This window comes from Saccostrea echinata, unplaced genomic scaffold (genome assembly GCF_033153115.1).
Source record: "Saccostrea echinata isolate AGI-Se365-2 ecotype Australia unplaced genomic scaffold, CSIRO_AGI_Sech_v1 ptg000011l, whole genome shotgun sequence".
Taxonomy (NCBI): Eukaryota; Metazoa; Mollusca; class Bivalvia; order Ostreida; family Ostreidae; genus Saccostrea; species Saccostrea echinata.
The window spans coordinates 681,168-705,473 of NW_026889760.1; the positions used below are offsets into that span (position 1 = coordinate 681,168).

General features: G+C 37.1%; 2 protein-coding genes across 2 annotated transcripts; both read left to right on the forward strand.

Moving 5' to 3' along the window:
* The first annotated feature begins 1,443 nt into the window (after positions 1-1,443).
* Positions 1,444-17,556, forward strand: LOC133184851 (TPR and ankyrin repeat-containing protein 1-like). The gene is made up of 8 exons (XM_061319926.1): positions 1,444-1,657; positions 1,761-2,110; positions 2,272-2,729; positions 2,872-3,121; positions 3,198-3,367; positions 9,589-9,796; positions 16,176-16,287; positions 17,333-17,556. The coding sequence occupies exons 1-8, from the start codon at positions 1,444-1,446 to the stop codon at positions 17,554-17,556; spliced, it is 1,986 nt and encodes a 661-aa protein (XP_061175910.1).
* Positions 17,557-20,582: 3,026 nt separating this feature from the next.
* On the forward strand, positions 20,583-22,585 carry LOC133184852 (uncharacterized). The gene is made up of 3 exons (XM_061319927.1): positions 20,583-20,738; positions 21,115-21,767; positions 21,937-22,585. The coding sequence occupies exons 1-3, from the start codon at positions 20,583-20,585 to the stop codon at positions 22,583-22,585; spliced, it is 1,458 nt and encodes a 485-aa protein (XP_061175911.1).
* Positions 22,586-24,306: the final 1,721 nt, after the last annotated feature.

A 24,306-nucleotide genomic window follows, 5' to 3' on the forward strand; every position in this document is an offset into this window, starting at 1 on the left:
TTTTAGTGCAAAAAGATCACACAATAATTTATACCCATTAATTTGCATGATTTATTCAACGATACATATTATTCAAATAATTTTACGTAAAATAAGGTTATATTTATTGTCATGATTACATCTGAGAAAATATAATAAACATTAAAGGAATTAACCTAAGAGTTACATTTACAGTGACGGTTGGAAGATTTCATTAAAATACAGTGACTAGACAAATCTACATACTTGCGCTTATATAAGAGTGGAGATTGACAAATTCAGCGGGAATACGATATAAAAATAATAACCCTACCCAAAATGAAGATGTATATATCTGCCAAATGGTGTTTCTTTTTTCGAGAAAAGAGGTATTCTTTGAGGGTTCACATATCACTGATTAAACCAAATGCATTCAAAATATAGGGAAAAATTCAAATACAGATATTTTTGTCAGTTTACCAGGGGGCCGTATGGCACATCGGCCTTTGTTCTTTCGACCAAGTAGAGGTGCTTTTTTCATCTCAGGGTTTTCAAAAGAAATAGACAATAATAAGAGAAGATTTCATGACAGGAACCAGACAAAAATAAGAAACTGAAGACCTTTTTGCCTTTTGCATTGGTTTGAAGGGAAATAATGATATATTCATATTGAATAAAGTGCACAGATTCATAATGCGTTTATTCTTTTCCATTATGATTAAGGTTATGTCGGACCATATCGAGAAAACAAAAGATTTCTCAAGTATTGATAAGACGGAACACGAGGCAGAGAATGAATATGTAAGTTAAGAGTATAAAGAATGCTACAATTATGAATATATTTTTTTCCATCCGTTTGATTTATCCATACGAGATAAATTTTAAACTTATTTTAAACAGATTGAACCTAATTTTTTTGAAACACAAGAATGGGAGTTAGAATGCACAGTCAATGTATGGAAGAAGCTGAATTGCAGGACAACACCACGATCTTTCAAAATAGATATTATTCGAAGACTAAAGAAACTGGCTTGCGGAGAACTCTTTGGTAGTATTTGCCAGAAAATAAAATTGCAGTCTTTTAAAAAAACAGTAGAGATATTTGAAACTGGTCCAATATTATGGGAAATAGCAATTTGTTTTTCTCAGAGACTAACCGAAAGTAGCTGTACTTTAAACAACGTCTTATATACCGAGTTGATTAGGATATGGGATATATTTGCTGACGAAAGGGAAAAAGAGGAATCCCTTAAGAGAATTGAAATCTCTTGTCTAAGAGGCGAAGAATGTTTGCTCGAAAAATACTTATCTTGCTCTGAAACACTTGATCGTAAATATGACAAAGGAAGGAGGATCCCTAGAAGATTTATTCGATATAAATCACAGGAATTGAAAACAAATACAACGATAGAGAAATTATTGCTACCAGCAAGTCATTTTGCAAAAGAGTATCATGTTCTTAAGTTCTATTCCTTTTCAACCGACATGGCTGTTTCTGCTCTACACACTAAGGAAAATGCGAAAGATTTCCCATTCAAAGTTACAGAGATAGAACATGCCATGATAAATTTGTCTTCTGCTGGTCCTCTGTTGTTGTTGGGGAGAAGTGGCACAGGGAAAACGACCTGCTGTATCAATCGTCTTCGGAGTCAATATGATCAACATAAAAAAAATGTTATCAAACATGAAGAAGATCAAGGTAAATTTTTTCTCGGTGTTTCCATTCTGCTTTTAATTTGCCAATTGGGAATTTCAATGAATAATATGTATTAAAGCGAATTGTAAACATCTTCTTTTTTAAGCTGATGGCGAAGATGTTATCAAGAGGACAGTCGGAACTTCTCAAAGTAACAGGAACGAGCTAGATAATGATGTTCGGAATCCTGTTGAATATGGTCTTATTCGACAGGTATTTATTACCAAAAATCTTGTACTTTGCAACGAAGTCCGGAAAACCTTTTGTGGAATCCAAAACGCAAGTTCTTTTGAATCCGGTCACACTTCAAGGGTGGATATAACTTTACCATCAAGATTTCAGGACCTTCAGAATGTTCACTTTCCCATCTTCACAACATCCAGAAAGCTCTTGCTTATGATTGATGCCTCTCTACCTAACCCATTCTTTCGTCGGGACGAACAAGGCAATATAAAGGTTACTAAATAAATGCATTGAAATGTTGTATTTTCCAAATTACTTACTGTTTGCAAAGAAATCACCACGGTTATTAATGTAAATGTAAATCTGCTTTGTTTGTTTTTTGGTCCTAGTGAGTGCGATTCTGTATTTATAACATATTTACATACATAATGTAGGCTGATGTACCTGGCTGGACGAATGATAATGAATCGCTCGAATTTTTGGCTTCAATAGATGATGATTCTGATATAGAGTTAGATGAATCCATCAACCAAGAACAAAATTATGACAATGAAAATATAGAAGTAAATAGGATGAGTGATGTTCGAAGGGAAGTTACTTACGAGATTTTTGCAAATCTTGTGTGGCCAAAAATTAATAGAGGTATGGACCATTATCATCCCTCCCTCATATGGATGGAAATTATATCATTCATAAAGGGGTCTTTTGAGGCCCTCTCTGCTAAACAGGGACATCTCAGTAAGAGAGACTATTTTGATCAAGGCAAGAAAAAAGCCCCGAACTTTACCGGAGAACGAGAGACAGTTTATGAAATATTTTTGAGATACAGACATTATCTGAAGCAGCATTTTATGTTTGATGAGACGGATGTAGTGAGACACATTTTCAAAAGGTAAAAAGACAAGATATTGAAATGAATTTAAAAATACCATACACTACATTTGCATTCAGAATAAGAATTAAACGTGTTCTTAAATAAAATAAGAATTGAACGTGTTCTTATTTTGAAAAAAAAAATTGTTTCTTTCCTGTAGAATGAAAAGAGCTGATAGAGATTTGTGGAACATTCAACAAATATATGTCGACGAAACCCAGGATTTCACTCAAGCAGAACTGTATTTGCTCTTAAACTTGTGTCGCAATCCGAATGATATATTTTTGACAGGAGACACAGCTCAAAGTATCATGAGAGGGATTTGCTTTCGATTCAAAGATCTTTGCTCTCTCTTTTACCATGCCAAAGATTCAAGGAAAGATTTTGAAAACATTATCATTCCAGAAAAGGTAAAAAAACACCCTGCTTTGATCTGTTATTGTTACCGTTTTAATTTGATTTTAATACATGAAACCTTTTTTATAGGTTCATCAACTTACTCACAACTACCGATCTCACAATGGGATACTTAGTCTAGCATCTAGCATTTTAGACATTCTCAGGGAATATTATCCAGATTCCTTTGATATTCTAGAAAACGACAAGGGATTATTTCCAGGACCTGCTCCCATTCTTCTAGAATCTTGCAGTATCCAGTATGTATTTTATTGTTTAAGATCACGTGGGTCACTCAAGTGACCATTTATTTTCTGTTTCTGTCTGGTCTGTAAATTAGTGTTGTGCAGTGTCAATTCTCTATTGTCTGTCATTTGCTGTTTTGAGCAACTGAGCTAATTTTTACAAAAGATCCCATAATCTATACTTTGGAGATGGAGATTTCGTTTGTTTAATTAATGAGAGAGACCTAATTCCCGGAAGGGAGAATTTAAGAAAGGGCAGTGAAGGTGTAAATGTTAGTTTAATTTTTTTTCCTTGGCACAACCAAGCTAGAAATTGCAGAAACTTTTAGTAACTTCTAAATCTAAGGTAAAAATTCAGATTTGTATAAATGTCACTATTGGATTTCATATGTGACCACAAACATGTCCAAGAGTAAAAAGTAAGTGAATGGACTAAATCGTTAAAAATTGTGCACCATATTTGGATAATTGGGATAATTGTCATCAAGAACCCAAATAAAAGGTAACAAAAATTACTATATTTAACTGTAGTTGACTATAGCTATTATTTTGCTAGAAAATTTTACTTCTCTTTTTTTATAGAGATTTAAAAGGTTATTATTTCTGAATTTCAATACCAATGATGCAAGTTTTGGTACATGTATTTATATTTGAATATGCATGTACAAGTAATAATTCTTTTGAATGTTAAAAAAATGCATGCAAGAAACAAAGAACATGAAAGGAAGTTGTCAATTTGAAATTCATAGTGAAAATACTTTGGATTTTAGAATAGTATAAATTTCGATTTACTTAAATAAAAACTTCGGTGCTATAGTAAACTGTAGTTTACTATGACATTTTTTGTAAAGGCAATGCTTGAAAAAAAATTAAGAAAAACCATCTTGCAAACAACACAATATTTTGTCACTCTTAGAGGCAATCCTTTCTATGTGATATTCATATTCATATGCAAATTTCTTTAAAAACAAGGATACTTGAGTAGGAATAAGGATGTTTTACAGGGGTAATAAATTTTGTCATAGTAGTACAAAGAAACGATAATTAAACATTTCCTTTAAAAAAATAAAGGGCTTCAATTTGTCAACATACCCAAGTATTCCCATGTAGTTAGGATTCATTATTGTTATAACAATGTTTTAAGGCACATGGATGTATCTTCAATAGAGGTTATAAAACACTGACATAATGAAGGTTAATACTTTTACTTGATTAGTATTTATAACTATGAATGCCATATTATCATAAAAAATAATAAAATATTATTTTCTATAAAGACTATTCCCTGTATCACATATGACGCTTTTTGTCGTGTTAAACAGATTATGCTTTTAACCTGATTTAAAGTAGTTTTTGGTGCACGATCTTTGGTCTTGCAGTTTGAAGTTTTAACACTGTTAAGACAACGACTCAAATAAAATAATGACCTTGGATTATAATTTGAAAGGATTTGGACATTATTTTAGGCACAAAAATGGACCTTGGTAGATAAAAAAAAATGTGTTATCACCTTAAATATTCCTGATACACTATATGAAAATAAATGATCTCCGTAGAAAATTATTCTCAATTTAAAGGAGATAATTCTAAATATTCTTTATTAATCATGTACAAGGGGTGATCAAAAAGTTCGCGAACTAATTGAATAACTTCCTTAAAAGAAATAAAGTGAGGTTTCAGTGTTCATTATTTTTTAAAATAGTCCTCTACGATTTTAATGCACATCTGCCATTGTTTTGCACATGCGCGAATCACGTGATCCAGCTGGCGGTCACGTGACATGCTTCGTAGCGGTATGTTCACAGAAGCTAAGAGATTTTTCCGAGTCTTATATTTCTTACCATGCAAGTAATTTTTTTTACAACAAGAACAGTCCATCTGTCAGAAATGGCCAAATGTCGGCAATAGGATGGGTGGATAAGGATATCCCTTCCCAGAATTATCATGGTGACCATCACAACCCGAGTTCTCTGTCTCGGGAGCGTCGATTATCCAATGTGGAAAAAGTATGGGCGCCTTCTTTTTTTTCATATCTCATATGTTTAAAGTCTAAAGTAAACGATGATGTAGGGATTTAATGATTATATTATTGCTCAGACATTCAACTATTTTTCTTACTGTAATTTGGCGATCTTTCAAAACAAATTGCTCAACTAAGGACAATCTTTTTACCGGCTTGCTTTCGCTGGTCAACAGAACAAACGTCATTTTTAACCATCTCCCTGCCTTCACTTAAACATTCAATCCAATTAATGATTGAACTTCTGGTAAGTTTTTTGTCTTCATAAACCTTGTACAAATTATCATATTCTACTGCAAAGGAATTTCCGAGATATACGTTAAACTTTACAGCCGTTCGTTGCTCGAGTACGACTGAGTCAACCAGTCTTGTCACAAGTAACCTACATACTGACGACATTTTCACATTGTGACGTCACAAACACGGAGCAAAACATTATTTAATATCTGCTATTTATAGAACATGTGTATGACTATATGTGTGCAAAATTTCATTCTGATCTGAATTGTGGGTTTTTTTAAATATAGAGATAGTTGGCAAACTTTTTGATCACCCCTCGTACATGTAGGTTGCCACGTAAATGATGTTTTAAAGATTACAAGAGGGACATGGGTCACAATGCTCATCTTAGTCACTTTGGCGTTTTATTATAAGATTTTTCCCCTTTTAATACTTTGATTTCCTATTATGGCTTCACCCTACCCCTAGGGGACATGATTTAATCAATTAAAAATGAAAATTATGGTATGAAGTTTTTTTTTTTTAGCCCAGTGGTTCTTGAGAAGAAGATATTGAAACATTTTCCTTATATATTTCAATGTTAAACCTTGATTCCCTATTGTTGCCCCACCATGCTCCGGGGGCCATGATGTGAAAAAAAAAAATAGAATCAACACTATCTCAGGAAACTTCAACGTACGTTTTACCTCTTTTGGCCCAGTGGCGCTTGAGCAGGAGATTTTAAATATTTTTCCTTTACATTTCAATGTAAAACTTCGGTTTCCTATTGTGGCCCCACCTTACTCCCTTGGGGCTATGATTTGAACAATTTGAAATCTACACTACCTCAGAAAGCTTCCAAATATTTTCACTTTTTCTGGCCCAGTGGTTTTTGAAGACATTTAAAATTTTTCCAAATTATTTCAATGGAAATCTGAATCCCTATTGTGGGACCACCCAGCCCCGGGGCCATGATTTGAACAATTTAGAATCTACACTACCTCATGAAGTCGCCTGCGTGGTGCAGTGGTTAGAGCGTTTGATCTAGAGTTGCAGAGTAAGGAGTAGATCCTTACGTGGCGGGTTCGAATCCCACTGTGGGACGTGGAGACCGGTCCTTCGGATGAGACCTTATAAACCGAGGTCCCGTGTCGCAGTAGATGCTGGCACGAAAATGATCCCTCACTGCTCAATGGCTCTGAATGTCGAGTATAGGTCAAAATTTGCAGCTCTCCACTGGCAAGTGGTGGCGTCTCCATACATGTATGAATGAAAAATTCTGGAGAGGGACGTCAAACAATAAACAAACAAACAAACAAACCTCAGGAAATTTCCACATAAATTTCACCTCTTTAGGTCCAGTGGTTCTTGAGAAGAAGGTTTTTATTGACCCAACCTATTTCTTTTCTTGATTATCTCTTCTTAAAAGGGGGCTTGATCCTTCATTTTAATAATTTAAACTTTCCTTCACTCAAGGATGCTTCGTACCAACTTTGGTAAAAAAAAAATAAATGGCCCAGTGATTCTTGCAAAGAAGTTGAATAAATATTTCAGTTTTATGCCTTGTCAGATCTTTCAATGGAAGCACTCTGTTCTTCCGAAACATCGGTTGAGTAAATTGAAGGTACCTTTCTTGTTAAACTGACAAATACAATTTGTACTATTTGACAATTTTCTCTTTTATGTAGCAATACATCATAATCAAATACATAATAATGTACTCTATATAACCACGCCCCCCCCCCCCAAAAAAAAAATCCCCAACAAATAAGTACTATAGTAAGCCCTAGTTAACTATAGTTTAGTATAGTATCAAAGTTTTCACTGTAATAAATCAAAGTTTTTACTATTGATAGGTAATCAAAGTATTTTTACTATGAACTTCAGATCGTTATTTTTTTATATTCCTAGAAGAAATTTTCTTTTATTAAAAGAAAATATTATTTGTCAATTTACATATTATTCCAAAAATTACATCATTGGTATGGTATGTATTTTAAGGAACATTAAGGCTCTAAATCTTAAAAAAAAAGTTCTAGAGTAAAGTTTCATAGTATATCAAAGTAACAAAGTATTTACTTTTGTAAATTATAGTTAACGATAGTAAATTTTTGTGACGGAATTCTTTACAAATCACACAACTGATACTGGAATATCCTAGGTTTTTTCAGTCTGATCTTCATCTACATCTTTGTTGTCAGAGACCCATTGGGCGGGGTATCATTAATTACTCATATATATCACGTATATTGTATATAAATATGCATATGCAATATTACCGAATAAGAACATACTATTTATATCAAAATATTCAAATATATGCTATAGTAAATAATATATTTGAAAAGCCTTGCTGCTAATTGTTTGTCTTTGATGTTAGTAATTTTAATAAAAATTATATGTGCCGTGTTTTCCCCTAAATTGAAATTAATTTGTCTACAAGAAAAGTATAAAATAATTTATATTATTTAAACTTCGGAATGCGTTTTTGTCAAACAGGTCCTTTATTTATAAATTCCACTTTTAATCCAATCCAGTCTTTGAAGAAAAAAATTTTGTCATGTCCATCCCTCAATTTTATTTGTTCAAAGTAAAAAAAAAAAACAACAACAACATTTATTTTCACTGAATATAGTTTAAATGAACTAATAATTGCAAAAATGTATAGGTTGCCATATTTTTAAAGATGTTAGATATAATTAAAAAGGAATATTTGCTAATATAAAAAATCGAACATTTTTTTTAATAAATAGTATTATTTATAATAGTTTTATAAAAATATGCAAAAAGCATGTTCAAATATATAATTATGATGCTGAAAGTTTCAAAATAATTGATAATTTATAAATATGTTTAACTTGGGAATATCAGGAAAAGCCTTTTTAAACTAGAAGTACAGTAAAAAAAATTGCCCGAATGAAGATACCTGAGAAGGAATATTTGCCTTTAATAATATTTTTCAAAGATTGAATAATTAATTATTAATTGATTAAATAAAGAAAATTTACATTTTTAACATTCTCAAATTAACCTAATATGTGCATTCTGCAATGTTTGTTTTAAAATAGAATAGTTTATAGTAACGAATTATAAAAAGACGTTTTGAAATAAACTTTCACTTAAGCAAATTTAGAAACATTACAGAATGATGAAATATTTTATATAGCTATTTTCAGTGACAGTATAAGAAAATAATAAACTTCGCAAAATTTAAATAAAAGCCCTGATCTGCTCTTTTTTGTAATGTAGTCGGCTGTATTGCATCCAGGTCCACGTGTTAACATCATACCTAATCTCCATTTCAATCTGATCTAACCACTTAGGTAGTTTTCATTCAGGTCTGCATTAAACACGTTAATCTTTCGTTATAACAATTGACTATCATCGATGAATCAACAAATGAGATTTAAAGACGATATATCTCTCATATAATTCTGTGTAAAAAAAATTCAGAAGCTTACAGTTTTCAGCTTTTACTTCTTAGGAATTATACAGGAAGTCTCTCCGATTTTCTCCTATTTTGTTTCATATTGAACTGTTAGTTAGTTTGCTTGTTGTTTAATGTCCCTCTCGAGAACTCATCCATTGCCGGTCGAGGGCTGAAAATTTATACCTATATTCGGAACTCAAAGCCATTGAGCAGTGACGGATTTTTTTCGTGCCAACACCTACTGCGACAAGGTTTATACGGTCTCATCCGAAGGACCAGTCTCTACGTCCTGCAGTTGATTCGAACCCGCGCTGTAAGGATCAGCTCCTTACTTGGCGACTCTAGAACAGACGCTCTAACCACTGCGCCAGGCAGCCACCATATGGCCACCATATTGAACTGTATTCGGCATATATCCAATATTTATCTTTAAGTGCTTTGCAACTCTTTATGTGCTCATTCTTTTCATTTTGGGTAAGATTTTAAATCAGCTATTCGATACAAAATTAATCTGTTATATCAATTTGAAGAAAAAATCCATAATATTAATTGAAATGCATTTTTAAGGGATATAGCTACGATGCTTGCAACAGAAAAGAAACAAGCGATATCAAACTTTGAGTTTGGTGCTCATCAAGCGATCTTAGTGGTAAATGAGGAGGCTAGGGATTCTTTACCCGAAGAATTGCAACATGGAATCGTACTCACGATTTACGAAGCAAAGGGTCTTGAGTTTGACGACATCCTTTTATACAACTTTTTCAAAGATTCACAGGTATGTGTATTTTATTAGAACCACCTTCATTCATGTTGCTCTATGTAGGGACAATTTCTTAACTGAGGCAAGCTATTGACAAAGAAGTTGATGAAAAAAAAACATCATTAGTCTCGTTTAAAGTCGTCCTTTCGCAAATTCTCTTGTCAGTACAATGATCGTGTCATCATATACGTACAATCTATCATTAAGTCGAATGCTGACTGATGTTTTTTAATACTCATTATTAGGCCATTATTTACATAATGAATTTTCTACGGATTTTCCGGTTTTTTTTCAATTATGACAAGGAGTTTACTACATGTATGAACAGTCGAGAGAGGATGCTAATTCCTCCATGGACCAGGGATGGGGTCAATAACTTCAAAAAGTAATTAATGAGACTACAAGCAGGTGTGTTAAATAAGCACTTAAATAATCTGACTTGACTAAATCAGTGATACAATATGGCGTCAGGGTAAGCAAGATGACGTCAATTTAAGAACACAAGTTTTCTGAATGTGGTTATTAGAGATATAATTTAACTCCTGACAATGAATAGAAAATTGCACATATTAACAAAAATAAAATGTTTTTTTATTTTGTTATGCTGTATCTGTCACATGAATTAAAATCTCCAGCCGATGACGTCATAACTGTTTAACAAGGAGCTTGAGAATTGTTCATGTTTAACGAGAATTTGGCTAGGGCGGCATGTAAAAAGATACGTAGTAATGATAGTTCAATTGCATTTGCCTGCACAGTAAAATTGGCACTCATAAATAGTATTTGACTTCGATAGAATCTGAAAATCAAAGAGAATATGGTACTCTAACCCTCAAATGAATATTTAAATTGAAATTATTAGAAATAACTATTTATCATTTTATTAATATATATTTCCAACAATCCTCCAAAAGAGACTTCAGTCTCTGTTTACTGCAATTGTCAGTCTACACGATCCATTGTGGAATACCGATCCCGATGTATTTTCATGGTATTTAAAAATAAGATCGTGTGGTAACTAAATGAAAGATATGGGCATAACGAACAGTATTCAAGCTCAAAAGTCCATTAAACAATACAGATCAGGAGCAGAGCAAACACAGACCTCTAAAACATAAGAGGTGGGATCAGGTGCCTTGGAGGAGTGAGCATACCCTGCCGACCGGTTACACCCGTCGTGTGCTCTGTGTCATGATCGGGAAATAACGGGAAAATCCGTCTACAATTCAGTGTTTAAATAATGCCCTAACATTAGTATAAGAAACATGAGTAATAAGAATGAAAAATGTCAGTCAGCTATGACTTAATGATAGATTGTATTTGCTGACAAGGTCATTGTATCGACCATAGATCTTACAAAATGATGACTTTAAACGAGACTGCTGATATTGTTTCATTAACTTCTTTGTCAATAACTGACCTCGTTTTAGAAATTGGTCATACGTAGAGCAAGCTCTTGTGTATCGAATCTACTGAGAGATATAAATCCCGTATGCAGGTGATAAAGGTTTATTGCTCCATAAGTAAGGGAGTTGACGATTGAAAAGTTAAAGTCATGAAGTTTATCATAAAGCTTTGTTAGTAAAATATGCTAGTAAAATATCCAAATATGAAACAGATGTGTCAGACTCTGTAGTATCTTGTATATCATACAGTTTCAAATTACAGTATCACCAGCTTATAAACATTTATAAATTCTAATTAACACAATCCTGCCTCTCAAATTTCAAAAGGCATGAGTTAGATTAAACTGCAAGGGTATTTTTTGCAAAGTAGTCAAAGGTCAAGGTCAAGTGAATTGTAATGCTGGTATTTCTCATATTATCTTAAGACAAAAAGTGCACATGCTAAATAGCAAAAATTTATCTTTAAATTTCAAAAATATGCTGTAAATCGGCACTATGACCTATTTTGAAAAGTAGTTCAAAGGGTAAGATCTAGGATCACAAGGGCAGTAACCACTGTAATTTACAAAAGCCATAGTTCCAAGCAATATATGTGCAAAATATCAAAATCCATACCTCTTATAGTTCTCGAGTTTTGAATGATAGATTGTATGTTGTTTTACGTCCCATTCGAGAATTTTTCACTCAGATAGAAACTTCACCATATACCGGAGAGCGAGGCTTCAAATTTAGACCTTTACTCGCCACTCAGGGTCACTGAGCAGTGAGGGTTCCTTATTGTGTCATCGCCTACCGTGACACGGGGCCTCAGTTTTTAAGGTCTCATCCGAAAGACACGCAATGTTCACTTCAAAGTGGGGCTCTTTTGATTTTATAGTGAAAATACATTAATTCTTTGAACTCTTTTTCCTGCTCCTTGCTATTAAACAAACTAAGTACATAGTTATGAAGAGCAAGGGTTTCTCATCCAAAATGTTGAAATTCATGGCCCCTGGGTTAGGGATTCTAGTGTTAGGGCGGGGCTCTATTGATTGTATATTGAAAATGCATTAATTCGTTGAAAATCTTCTTCTCTTCTCCTGGGTATTAAACAAACTAAGTATATAGTTATGATGAACAAGGGTGTCTGTTTCGATATTGTGAATTTCATGGAGCCTGGGTTAGAGGTCCTGGTGTAAGGGCGGGGCTACATTGGTTGTATAGTGAAAATGCATTTTTTCGTTGAAAATCTTCTTCATTTCTCCTTGGTATTGAAAAAAACTAAGTACATAGTTATGATAACCAAGGCTGCCTTTTCAAAATTGAGAATTTTATGGTCTCTGGGTTAGAGGTTCGGTTGTAAGGGCGGGGATCTATTGATAATATAGCGAAAATTCATAAACTCGTTAACTCGCTGAAAATCTTCTCTGCTCATGGGTATTATTTTAAACAAAAGGCCAAGGGCCACATCACTAACCTGAGCACTCTGGCTAGGGAAAAACAGAAATCAGTTCAGTCTTGAAAAGTTTAAATATAAAAGTGATTGGGGGAGGGGGAGTGTTTATTTGAACTAACTTGAATCAATACTTCATAGGGATGCTTTTCAATTAATATAACAAAAAATAAATTTGCTGTTCTTAAGAAAATTTTTATTGATATATCCTTTGTATAACCATGATCCCCTCTTGTATCCCCTCTATTCTCCTGGGGGCCGGGGGTGTCATGATTTGAACAAATTTGAATCTATATTATCTGAGGATGCTTCCATTTAAATATGACTAAACATGGCTTTGCTGTTCTTGAAAAAAAAGTTTAAAGATTGTTCCTATGTATTCCTATGTAAAACTTTCTTCGCCATTGTGGCCCCACCCTAGCTCCTTGGGGTCATTATTTGAACAAACTTGAATCTACACTACCTGAGTATGATTCCATATAAATACGATCAATCGCACTTTGCTGTTCATGAAATGAAGATTTTAAAACATTGTTCCTATACATTCCTACGTAAAACTTTCATAGCCCATTGTGGCCCCACCCTACCCCTTGGGGTCATTATTTGAACAAACTTGAATCTACACTACCTGAGGATGCTTCCATATAAATATGACCAATCACTACTTTGCTGTTCTTGAGAAAAAAAATTTTTAAAGATTTTTCCTATATATTCCTATGTAAAATTTGATTGCCCACTGTGGCCCAACCCTATCCCCGGGGGTCATGATTTGAACGAACTTGAATCTACACTACCTGAGGATGCTTCCATATAAATATGACCAGTCATGATTTTGCTGTTCTTGAGAGAAAGATTTTTAAAGATGTTTCCGATATTTCATATGGAAAAACTTTGATTGCCCATTATGGCCCCACCCTACCCCCGGGGGTCATGATTTTGAACAAATTTGAATCTACACTACCTCAATGAATGATCCCATTCATTTTTCACGAATTCATAATTATCTCCCCTTGGATGAAGGCATGACCCTTCATTTGAACAAACTTGAATCCCCTTTTCCCAAGGATACCTTGTGGCAAGTTTAGTTGAAATTGGCCAAGTAGTTCTTGAGAAGAAGATGAAAATGTGAAAAGTTTACGACAATGACGACGACAGACAACGGACAAATTTCGATCAGAAAAGCTCACTTGAGCCTTCGACTCAGCTGAACTAAAACTGTGTGCATGATTTTGAGAAGCAGGGTGTATCTGGGTCAAAAGTTGTGGTATAAGGGCGGGGTTCTATTGATTATATAGTGATAATGCATTAATTCTTTGATAATATCTTCTTCTCTGCTCCAGGTTTTGGACTTCATATCTCCTTGGTCAGATGTTCTCGTATAAGGGTGGGGCTCTATTGATAATAAAGTGGAAATGCATTAATTTTATTTAATAATCATGTTTGCTCCTTAGTGTTGAGCAGATAAGCGAAGCGCATGGTCAAGATGAACAAGGATGTTTCTTACAATTTTTTTAAAACTTTAATTCTTCTGGCGGTACTAATTTTGATTCACCAGATACGCATTTCGACAAATTATGTCTCTTCAGTGATGCTCATGCCGAAACGCTGGAAACCCAAGATATCTAAATTAAAAACTTTGAAAAGCTGAAAGGGGGGGGAGGAGGGGGTCAAGGACTGGAGCAAAACACGTCGAGGGATCAGAACTATGTATAAAGGGTATAATCTTTAATTTTGAAATAAAGTACCAATTGTGATTCCCCAAATGCGCATTTCGACAAATTATTTCTCTTCAGTGATGTAATAAAATATGAAGATAACGAACAGCATTCAATAATAAATGTAAATAATGCATTTAAAAGGTTAATGGAATAAGAGAAAATATGCAAGAATTTTTATCGTATAATCTAAAAAGTACTTTCTTTGGTTTAGAAGTCAGGTAGACCTGTAAAGAATAGATAAATAAAAATAAGAGAAAATAATTTATCTTATTAAATGTTCTTCAAAGGTCTTGAGAAGACAATATGAGAGGTTTAATTATTGAGTAAATAATAGTACAGAAGTTATAATAGTTTGTTCATAGTCTGCATGGCGATGGTGATAAATATATAGGGAACAGATTGGAATTTAATTTATGGGTTGTTACTGAATACTAGACTTATTATTTCGTTGATCCTGATCATCCTATTTCTCTTGGTTTTGGGTAAAAAAAAAGTTACATCTATTTGTTATGCCCCGCCATGAATATGGCCGGGGCATATAGTGTTTGTCATGTCCGTCTTCCGTCCTTCCGTCACGCTTTGCGTATAGCTCAGTTCAAAGCTTAGTTTCAAAGAAACCATACAAGATATTGTTGTCAAACTTTATGTGTGGATACATTCTAATGTAAGCTATTCAACTGCATCAAAATTTTCTGACCTTGACCTTTCCTTTGACCTTGACCTCACTTTTCTTAAATAAGAGTTCAGCTCAGTTTCAAAGATATCATTCAAGAGTGAAATCAAACTTCATATGTTGATACATACTGATGTAAGCTATTCAAATGCATCGACATTTTTTGACCTTGACCTTTCTTTCCCTTGACCTTAACCTCACTTTTCTTAGATTAGTGTTTAGCTCAGTTTTTATGAAATCATTCAAGATATTTTTATCAAACTTCAAATGCTAATACATACTGATGAGAGCTATTCAACTGCATCAATAGTTTTTGACCTTAGCCTTTCCTTTGACCTTGAACTCACTTTTCTGTGTTTAACGCAGCGTAAAAGAAACCATTAATATTTTTATCAAACTTCATATGCTAATACATACTGATGTGACCTTTTCAACTGCATCAACATTTTTTGACCTTGACCTTTCCTTTGACCTTAACTTCATTTATTTAAGATAAGTGTTTAGCTCAGTTTTAAATGAACCATTCAAATTATTTTTATCAAACATAATATGCTTATACGTATTTATGAGAACTATTCAACTGCATCAAAAACGTTTGACCTTTAACTTTCCTGTGACCTTCACCTCACTTTTCTTAAATTTGCATTTTGCTTAATTTTAAAGAAACCATTTAAGATATATTTATGTAAGCTTATGCACTTATACATAATTTGGTGAGAATTTATCATCTGTATCCAACTTTTTAGATATCAATTGCAATTTTTAAGAAACTATTCAAGGTATTCTCATCAAATTTCATTAACTAATGCAAATTTTCATGTTGCATTACTAATATACCCTCGGCGGGGCATTTATGTCCTATGGAAATATTTCTAGTTTATTTTATACTCTCTGTGGATCCTCCTAATTGTTGTATTATACTCAGGTGATCGTTAAACCCTTGGGCTTCATGTTATATAATCTGGGGAAAAAATTTTACATATATATATATATATATATATATATATATATATATATATATATATATATATATATATATATATATATAGATAGATAGATAGATAGATAGATAGATAGATAGATATATATATATATATATATATATCTTGACAAACAATATGATAGAGTAGAAACTAGAAACAAAACTACATGTTTTATTTTAAAGGCTGGTAAGGAATGGAGAGTTGTGAGCAGTTTTTTGGAAAAACTAACATCTGAAGAGAATGAATCAACATCTCAAGATGAAGTTGAAAGCTTTGTTGAAATAGACTTTGGTGGTATATTGATCCCCCCTTTTTATAATATTTTTTTTAATCTGATATGTTTAATTGGGCTCGGACACAGAAAGCAAATTTTTCTATACCCATAATTTTTAGTATAATTTCATTATTTATTTGCTGCTAGAGCATTTTACATTGAAATATTATTAAAAATGTTTGGGAACATCTTTTATATAAAAGTTATTTGGCTATGAATTTCGAGGCCGCGTTTGATTGACAGACACGCACTACAAACGAACAATTTCTAAAACGAGGAAAACTATTGAGAAAAAAGTTGATGAAGCAAGAATATCAACAATTTGATCAAGGTCATCATTTTGCAAGTTCTATGGTCGATGCAATAACCTTGTCAGCAGATACAATATATAATTAAGTCAAACGCTGACTGACGTTTTTCATACTGATTGTAAGGCCATTATTAAGACACTTAAATGTCGACTGATTCTTCTGTTTTTCCCCATCATGACAAGGAGCACATGCTGGGTGTAACCGGTCGGCAGGGGATTCTTACTCCTCCATGGCACCTGATCCCACCTCTGATGTTTTAGAAGTCCGTGTTTGCTCTGCTCCTAATTTGTACTGTTCGATGGACTTTTGAACTTGTATCCGGTTTGTTATATCCATATTTCATCCTTGCACCTCATGAAGTTGATTTTATAATTATATTTAAGAAAACGGAAAATTTGTTGTGTGGATTGACTACGATCCAGAAAATTTAGAACAGAAATCTTAGAAACTCAGCTCACCAGTACTGTCAGTCCATGCTCAGCGATATGTGCAGAGTTAACAAAACGAGCACACCGGAGAAAACGGTAAAACGTATACATAGTATAGAGTTCGTGCTTGATATGACGAAGAATGTCGTTATCATTGAGTCTTCAAAATTTTCATATAAGTTCATTTCGTTTAACTGAAAGTTATGATGTGAATTAAAATTCCTAACTATTCTATAAATTCTATTCTAATGCAAATGTGTCCGGCCCTTTGCGGATTTTTTTGTCTATATTTAAATACAATCTATTTTTTTGTATATATATTAAAGCCTTCAAAGAAAAGCAAACGCGGTCTAGACCTTTGCAGTTTGACCCAATTAAGCATAAGGTGCTGAATACAGAACTGAAACACTTGTACACAGCTGTCACAAGAGCTAGAGTCCGTGTCTGGATATTTGACGCAGACCAGGAGCAACGAGCCCCAATGTTTGAATATTTCAGAACTCGGAAGGTGGCTAAAAATATAACAGATAGTAAAGAAGCAGGTATTTAAATCATATTATCCCTAGTAACAAAATTATGTATTAAAACATTTACTATATTAAATTGAATCATGTATATGTACGTCACGAACAGGTCAAACATATGCGAATTCTTCATGCATACTCTTACCACATCTTTTCTTGTATATAGTTTATATTCTATTTGTTATGATAAGTAATTTTATACTTTACAAAGGATGAATTACCATCAGATTGATGTTTTAATAAACATTGATAAGTTGTATTTGTAAAAATAAGTTAGGGCTTTGAGATGTAGCGAAATATATAGAATTATCATCTTCAATATAGTGTCCAGTTTGTGTAAATGAAGAATTTCTGTATCTTTATTTATTCATCTCAAACGTGTGGTGGATACTATACCCATAAGATTAACTATGTTTTATCCACGGATTTGCATCATCACTAGCACTTCCAGTTAAAACACAAATCCTCGCTTTTACGTTGATGGGAACTTATATTTGTGAAATTCTTCTGTTGTCAAATGAATGCCAATGAAGAAAAAAAAATCTCTTAAAAACAACAATTACAACAAAAAAGAGACTCGTTTTACCTCAATGAAATGCCATTTTTTACTGGCCAATGCGATAACGAATGTTATCCCCCAATCGTTTTCATAGTGAAGTTGGTAGTGCAAGATTCATTTGACTATGCAGGAAAGTGTCGCCACTTTCAACAATGCTTTCTTACATTAAACTATAAAACTTACTATGGTACTACAAGTAACACTGTCGCCGTACACAGAATGATTTCAGAGTAGGGTTCATTATTCCTCGGCAATATCCAGTCAAAAGTTTGTATAATGTGAATCTTCTAAAGATTGTTACATATGTTTCAAAAGACGCAACAGATATCGTTCCAAGATTTAATATTTTGATCTATAAATAACTTTTTTTCGGCATGTCGACGTCAACAGTGCGACGTTATTGTAGTGGTCTCGGAGGTGCTGGGCACGGATTGCCCTGCTACCTCCGACCACGTGGTACACGACACGCACCTGCCGTGACGTGTACTTATCCTCGCTCTCTTTTTCTGTTATCTGCTGCAGGGTACAGACGTGTCTCTGTCAGCTCCGTCGTTATTGTATTTGTACATTTATATAGTATATAGCGGGCACTAATAAATCGCGGATTATTTTTATCATAGTGTTTTCTCTGTTCCGCCATCACCGTACTTGGGTATAGTAATAGAATATAGTAGAGAAACGCTATATTGGCGCGGCGTTCCAGGGTATTTTAGTTTAACTGCGGGGTAATACCTGGCCTGCACGTGTAAGTGCCCGTCGCCATCTTGTATATTTTCCGAGACGTAAGGCAGCAGTATTTGTTTTATTTTATTTTGTATATACGTTTATACTTGCGTCTCTTGTTTAGCGGATTAACCGCCTCATGTAAATTTATATTTGTGCCGTTTTGAGGGTGCCGGGCGAGATGGATCGTGATTTCAGTTCCTTTGGTTTGGGGAGGGGGACTTTGAGGCCTAGTGGGGACTGGGACGCTCGTGTTGGGGGAAATGACCAAGAGGGTCTGGTTTGGGGAGGGGGACTTTGAGGCCTAGTGGGGACTGGGACGCTCGTGTTGGGGGAAATGACCAAGAGGGTCTGGAGAAGACCCCGGGAGGGCGCAGTCCGCGGGAAGTCCCGCCTTCCGGAAGCGTTAGGTTTGCTCGGGGTGTGTGTAGCACACCGATGCCCTAGGGGAAGGGTGCCCCGGATGTCACCCGGTATGGGGGCGGAGACATGTCGCTTACACGGGGGGCTGATTCTGATGGGTCTTTGGAGACGCCCGGTTTCCAGCAGTTTTATTCCCTGCTCCAGGAACGACAGACTATTCCGGAGGGGGTCGTTGACCGAATTCAAGGGGAAATGGGTCAGATTCAAGGAAATATTACACAAGTTCAGTGTGACCTTGGTGAGGTTAATAGCAGAGAAGATAGCCTTGGTCAGGATGTAGGAGATCTGCGGGGCGATATAGGCTCATTAGAAGCCAATGTTACATCTCAGATGGGGACTCTTAGAACCGATGTGACATCTCAGATGGGGACTCTTAGAACCGATGTGATATCTCAGATGGGAAACCCTGAAAACCGACGTGACGTCTCAAATGGGTTCTATGGAATCAAATATGGGGACTCAGTTAAGTGAAATAACTCAAATGCTTGCGGGAATGATGAAATCTGATAAATCGCAGTCAGTATCTAAACCGCAGGAGCTCAAGGTCACTGCCAGTCCGTCTGTAATGACTACTAGCCAGGGGAGTCCCTGGGTTCCTAGCTCATTGCCAGAGCAGTGCCTTCCCGTTGAGCAGCCCGTAGCTAGTTTATCGAATCCCGGACCAGTTTCTATCTATAATTCCGAGGTCACGTCTGTTTCCGCATCTCAAGGACAGCCACTTTCTTCAATAGCTACACTAGCCTAGGCTTTGGCTTGCCGAGTACTATTACATTTGGGTCGTTCTTATCAGGGGACACGATGAGTGGGGGGGGGGGGTAATCTTATACATCCCAGCATGGTCCCACCCGTCCTTGGTCATGTTGCTGGGGTTATGGGCATGCCAGTTACAGCACCCACTGCATCTGTGTATTCTAGTGCAGCTAACTTAGGTAGTCAGGGTTCTGGCTACTATGGTGGGTTGGTAGGGCAGTCGGTGGCACAAGGGGGAGGACAGTCATTTGTACCTGGAATTGGCGGTTGGTCTTGGGTACCTCATGGTCACACTTTAATGACTACTGCTGATACATCCCAATTTCCGAGTTTAATTCCTCCTGGTACTCGGAGTAGCGTGAGCAGGGATATTCCAGCTGAAATAAAGTGGATGAAGTACAGTGGGGATGTAGAGTGGGGACCATTCTATTCAAATCGCTGAATACCATCAGTGGGGTGACCCCGATCGTCTGTTTGCCCTAAGTTTGACATTGGAGCGGGCAGCGCTCAAATACTTCAATATCCTGCGTCGCAGTTAAGTTAAAGCCCTGTTAAGTTTCCGAGAAGTTGTCGTCCGGATGGAGGGAAGCCTCACAGATGGAATTCAGCTCGATAGCCCAAAAGCCAGAAGAAACGATGGAACAGTGGGCAGATAGAGTCATGGACACTGCCCAGAAGCCTTTGGTGGCGGAACCTCGCCAGAAATATGCCAGGAGCTGCTCATTGTTAGATTTGCTCTTGGCTGCAGTGATGGTAAGGCGGGTCTACAGTTGATCAATAACCCCCCATGTACTCTGGCGGAGGCAATAAAAAGAGTAAAAACTTACCAGTTCAGCCACCGAGCAGAGGTTCGTCGTCCACGTGCCGTAAGGTCCGTTTCCTCAGAGCGGGACCGTGAAGGGCGGGAAGATTCTCGCTCGCCTCCTGCTCACCGACGTAAGCTCTCGGACTCCGAGTGCCGAGATAAGTCAGATGACTGGAAAGTGGTTCCACTCGCTACTCTAGGGGGAGTAGTAGGGGCCGTAGCCTCACTCGTAGACCGTGAGGGGAAAAATCAGTGAGTCAAGGGCGCTCAAAGAGTTCAGGGACAGTAGGTTGTTATGAATGCAAAGAACCGGGACACATACAGCGGAATTGTCCGTATAGGAGCAACCCAGAGTCCCTGTGCTCGTGTCTGCAAAAATCTGCCGAGACTAGGTTTAGGGAGCGTTCGTCTAGTGCTAATAGGGTGACCTTTTCTGAAACTCCAAATGTCAAGGCCACTTATGTTATTCCCTCTATAATGTCAGGTAGTCAAAGTATAGGCTCTGGTGCGTGGCGTATCCCTATACAGATAGGAGGCCAGCAAATTATGGCGACTATTGATACTGCAGCTGACATCACGATAATCTCGGGGGAGGTGTACAAGTCATTGAGGCCGCAGTCCGATATTGTTAGGGACACTTATGTCAGGCTGGCAGGCGAGGGGGCTGGTATGACCGCCCAGTACCTCGGAAGTTTAAATCTTCGCATCGGGGATTATGATTTTGTTCACCCGATTTATGTTGGCCCCTTACAAGACGAAATGCTTTTGGGAATTGACTTCCTGCGTGCACACGGTGCAGAAGTTTCCTGTGAAGCCGGCACATTAAAGGTCAAGGGCATTGATAAGATTTTCGCCCTAAGTGCTGATAAGACAGTGGCAGTACTCGATGCGGTTTCAGTCCGCATAGTGCGGGTTCCTCCGCACACTGCCCAAGTTATCGAGTGCACCCTTAGTTCCGATATGCCAGAATTTATGCTGTAACCCGCCAGTATATTTCCGCCTGGTATAGTAGCTTCGCGGACATACAATGCCGCAGGAAATAAGGCCAAGCTATGTATCCTAAACCTGACCGACATATAATCAAGACTGGTACTAAAGTAGGGGAAGCTGCTCCTGCTATGTCTGTTAAGAGTACCGATCCCACAGTGCGCCGCATGTCAGCGGAGGGGGAATTAGTTATCAACATATAACCCCACTCCTAGATCAGTTAGGGAAGAGTGCGCCTGTGGGGGTGAAGTCTCAGGCTGTAGAGCTAGTTAAAGAATTTGCTGATGTCTTTGCTGTAGAAGACCTTGACCTCGGAAACTTTTCCGAGATAGAGCATCGTATAGATACTGGCAATGCACTTCCCGTTAAACAGCGGATGCGCCGCACTCCTGCTGTGTTCCAGGGGGAGGAAGAGGGTCATCTAGACAAAATGTTAGAGGCCGGAGTTATCCAGCCATCTTCCTCAGATTGGGCGTCTGCCCCGCTCCTAGTCAGGAAGAAGGATGGTAGTGTCCGCTGGTGCGTGGACTACAGAGCCCTGAATAAGGTGACAGTCAAGGACACGTACCCTCTACCACTCATCGAAGAGTGCATGGACAAGCTAGCGGGAAACCGCTGGATTTCAAAACTGGATGCCAATGCGGCCTATTGGCAAATTAAAATAGCCCCGGAAGACCGGAAAAAGACAGCCTTTATTATCAAATACGGACTATTTGAATTCACAAGAATGGGGTTTGGTCTTCGAACCCGACCTTCGCTAGGGCCATCAATCAGGTATTGCACAGACTTAACTGGAAAATTGCATTAGCTTTTCTCGATGATGCATTATTGCTGGGGGCTTCAGCACATGCTCACCATGATAATCTGAGACAAATGTTTGAGCGATTCCGAGCCTATGGACCGAGCCTCGGAAGTGTGAGCTATTTAAAACTAAAGTTGAGCTCCTAGGTAGAACCGTGAGCGAGCACGGAGTCGAGATGGGGGACCAGTACATTGAGGCAGTACGTGACTGGCCTGTTTCTTGCTACGTGAAGGGCGTTGAGCGTTTCCTAGGCTTCGCCAGCTATCACCGTAGTTTCATTCCCCAGTTCTCGAGAATATCGGCTCCGCTGTACGCGGTTACCGGAAAGAGTGGTTTCCGATGGGGGGCTGAACAACAAAGTGCCTTCGGGGAACTCATCCAGTTAATGACCAAACCCCCAATACCTGCTATTTCGAACAGTACAGGTCACTTCATTCTGGATACTGACGCCTCGTATCATGCCGTAGGCGGGGAACTTAACCAAGTCCAGAATGGAAGTGAACCATTGGGCATGGCAGCGCAGTGCTGTCATCAGAACAGCGTAAGTAATGCACTACTAGAAAGGAATAGTCAAGTTTACTAGACAATTCCTCCATTACCTGCTGGGCAGGGAGTTCACAGTCCTGACAAACCACCATAGCCTGGTCTGACTGATGAACTTTAAGCATCCGCAGAATCAGATTGCTCGCTGGTTAGAAGAGCTGACCCAGTACAATATGCGGATAGTCCATCGCCCAGGCAAGAAGCATGTGAATGCCGATGCGCTGTCCAGAGACATACCAGACACTTGCCAGAATTACTCGACTAAAATCAGAGTAGAAGATTTGCCATGTGGCGGATGCAGGTATTGCCGCCGAGCACATGAGCGCTGGCATGACTTTAATACCGAAATTGACGATGTAATTCCACCAGCTCTTTGAGGAATCGCCTTTGACAGCGGAGACTCAGTCAGCTGAGGGGGGTAATTATGAGATGTTAGATCCCACTCTCGGTCAGGCTATTGTGACAAGTACTTGGGAAGATGTTCCGTTGACAGCAGGTACCCCTGAACTTCCGAGTTTTGAAATGGCTGTCAATGGGGTGTCGAGTTTAAGTCCCGAGATTGAGGAAGTGAAACCTTAAGTTTATCAGCTAACTCAAGGTGACACTGTGGGAATTTCCCTATCCTTATACAGCCCCGCAGATATGGCTCATAAACAGAAATCAGATGAGGCCATGGTTTACCCGAGACAGTACTTAGAGTCTGGGAGTTTACCTACCGAAAGTGACATGATAATCTGTAGTCCGGAAGAGAAATGTTATCTTCTGGAAAGAGACTGTTTTACAGTGGACGAGACAGGTGTTATTTGGCGAGAACCGGAAGACTCGGATATGCCTCGTAGATTGTTAGTTCCGAAGAGTCTTAGGTCTGAGGTCATGCACTTATGTCATGACATTCCGTCGTCCGGTCACCAGGGTATACAAAGAACTAAAGAGAGACTTAAACAATAGCTCTATTGGTGGCGGATGGTCAAGGACATTAAGTTATATGTCAGGACATGCGACATTTGTGTCCGGAATAAGAGGGGTTGTTTGCCGAATAAATCGGAAATGAAAAGCTTCCAGGTCGGAAGTCCGATGGAGAGAGTGCACTTAGACTTTCTTGGGCCGCTACCCCGAACAAAAAACCGAAATGAGTATATACTCATGATGGTAGATAACTTTACCCAGTGGGTTGAGTGCATTCC